Below are 2,919 nucleotides of genomic sequence, written 5' to 3' on the forward strand. Positions count from 1 at the left end.
TACAACATACAAAAAAAATTCCACCATCATTAATATCTATTATACTTTTGAGAAACTTAACTAATGAGTTAAAATAACTTACAAGTTGAATTATATGTATTGTTCACAGCTGTATTATTCTGATCTGGCTGTCTAGGTGATCCTTGGCTGTCCAAAGAGGGTGCTGGACTAAGTGTAACTGAATTTTGTGCAGAAGGAAAATCTATGGCTGGTGATACTGTCCATGTGGGAGTTAAAGGAAAATGTGGAGTTATAGGAGAAGATGGGACCCTCCCCTGCATTAACATGTGCAGCACATTATGGAGAACATCACCACAGCCAGGACTTCTTTCATTCAAATCTGACTTAGTGAGCAGGCACAGTGCTTTACCTGTTGAAAGAATTAATGAATTTTGAAACTATACTCTCGTAATTTCACATTTAAAGCTTTAGTTCCAAAGTATAAAAAAATATACAATAAAAATTATAAGTAGGAAAAGAATGTTAAAAATAATGGGACGAAGTTCTCATAAATTTACTTGTTCAATCAAAATTGTGACCAAAAATATTATAATTTTCTTTTTGATCAATAAAAAACAAACAACAGAATTCATCTATACTGAAATTACTTTAAATTGATTTAAAGTCATCAAACTAAATAATAATATTAAAACTAATCTTACTGTCTAGCTCAATTTGTTTTAAGTAATTTAAAAGACTTCATAAGTTTCAAATCAATTACATATTATTCAACATATGATTATGGAAAAAAAAAGTAAAAAGTTTGAAAAAACAACAAACAAAAAATAAAATAAGGAATATGGACTAGATCAGATTTCCCAACCAATAGAACACACACACAAAAAAAGAAAAGAAGTTTCTATAAAAAACTAAAATGTAAAATAAAAATTATGAACTGAAGAGTTTCAAAGATTAATTACCTGAAAGGACTATTAACTACTGTTAAGTCAGTATAAAGTGATTTTTTTTTTCAAATAAAGTACATTTATTACATTACATAAAGTCATTTTTACAATAATATAAAGATAAATTATAATTTAACTAGTATATTCTCTTCTTATTTTCTCCAACCTTACGAGCATCTAAATGTGTTGATTGCCTTATGGGCTTGGTAGAGGCAATAGATAATTTATATCAAAAATTACAATGGGTACTTTTAAAGACAAGCCAAAGTTATTCAATTGGCTATTAAGTTGCTATTTATTCTTTAATGGGTTATGTATTGATTGCACGGACATTTAATTAAACAAAGTTTTGATGATGGAGGCAGACATTCTAACTAATCATACTTCCAATATTAATCCAGATCGCAAAACACTGGGTTCTACATGTTAAACTTAATTCATTGCCTTGATTTTGTATATTTATTTACTATTCTTTACTAAAAGTATAATCTAAATATAATCCAAGATTATTAGATACTCAAGTTCTATGAGCTGAAAATGATGTTTTAAAAGAAATGTAAGATTCTTACCATTCATTTGAAAGAAGTCCATATCGAAACGTGGTAAGTCGAATTCATATTCACACCATCTAAGAAATGACATAACATCTTCTCTGGTCCATAACCTGGGGTCACTTGCTGTGAATATAACATCAAATAAAAAAAATATATAATGGAAAAAAAATACTGAGTTTAGATTCATCTCAATATTTTATGTCAAAGGACAAAATACTATTAACACTTGCTACTTTGGTTCCTTCAATATTGATGGGGTAATCAGAAAAATATAAAATTTAAATAAGCAATCAATTTTAAAATGATCTCCTTTTCTTTTTAACATCAACACTCCTTTCCTTTTTTTATCCCTTATCATTACATATAATATTATTTACTACTTGAAATTTATATTCAACAGTCTCATGTATCTTCTATATTTTCATGTTTATTTTTAATGTATAATATTTTATTTATCAAGTTTTCTTATATACATTCCTCAGTATAATCCAACTTTTGTATTGAAATCAATAAGGTAATAAATAGATCACCAACAAAAATTAATATTTTTTTCATGTTATTCACATTTTGAATAGCCAGAGCTATTCTCAAATTTTGTAATGCATTGTATTTTATCTTCATCATTTTAGAAAACCTCATGAGTTTCCTAGTTTTATTTCTGATAACACATAACCATCATTTCAATTTTTAAAATGTCTTTGAGGATAATTTATTATGAATATAAAAAACATAAGTTTGTTAAAAATGCAGTGTACAGACAATGGGAGTAGACAAAATTATATTATAACTGATATTATATTGGAAAAAAAACCCAGATATTATTACGGTTAAATGATTGGTTTTAAAGACATTTCATGTCCTTGATTTATTACGGATTTATTACGGTTATGAAGTTTGGTTGTAATGTTTTTATATCTTATCCTGAGGATAGTGGAATGGCCCAAAACACATAGGGAAAACTATTTAACTAATAAAAGGGTAAGGAAAGTTCAGTGATGAAAGAATTTTAGTACTGTATAAGAAAATGTATAAAGATTATATGAATTTATATTAAGATGTCATCATAATTTAAAGATTCATTTTTTAATTTAAGCCAAATTCAGAAAGTATTTTAAAGAGTTTGAAATATGAAACCAAATAAATTTTCTGTTTTTTTTTCCCCTACTGGATTATTTAGTTGCCTTCTAACTACATCCTTTTATTTTTTATTAACTCTAAATTAATAATATATGACTTAAAAAGTTTTAGACTGTCCATCTATCTCCAGTTGTTGATTCTATAACTAGTTACAAAGTGTTGTTCATTATTGTATTTAATTTTTATTTTTTACATGTAAAGTTGATTAATCATCTTGAAACCAAATAAATTTTATAATTCCATTAAATGGTGAAAAATGGAATATATAAGTGTCAATAAACAAAATGTTTTTTGTTCTTCTTATTCAATTTTATATGAAACCA

At 26.2% G+C, this 2,919-nt stretch overlaps 1 protein-coding gene across 1 annotated transcript in view; it reads right to left on the reverse strand.

The window, feature by feature from the left end:
* Positions 1 to 2,919, reverse strand: part of aop (anterior open) — a 13,916-nt gene that overhangs the window by 8,173 nt on the left and 2,824 nt on the right. Inside the window, exons 2-3 of the mRNA XM_014434633.3 lie at positions 1,475 to 1,582; positions 83 to 370 (exon numbers count right to left, since the gene is read on the reverse strand). Of these exons, the coding sequence (XP_014290119.1) occupies positions 83 to 370; positions 1,475 to 1,582 (396 nt within the window). The remainder of the gene's footprint in view (positions 1 to 82; positions 371 to 1,474; positions 1,583 to 2,919) is intronic.

The sequence above is a fragment of the Halyomorpha halys genome, unplaced genomic scaffold (assembly GCF_000696795.3).
Source record: "Halyomorpha halys isolate HHAL.00 unplaced genomic scaffold, Hhal_1.1 Scaffold1398.1, whole genome shotgun sequence".
Lineage (NCBI taxonomy): Eukaryota > Metazoa > Arthropoda > Insecta > Hemiptera > Pentatomidae > Halyomorpha > Halyomorpha halys.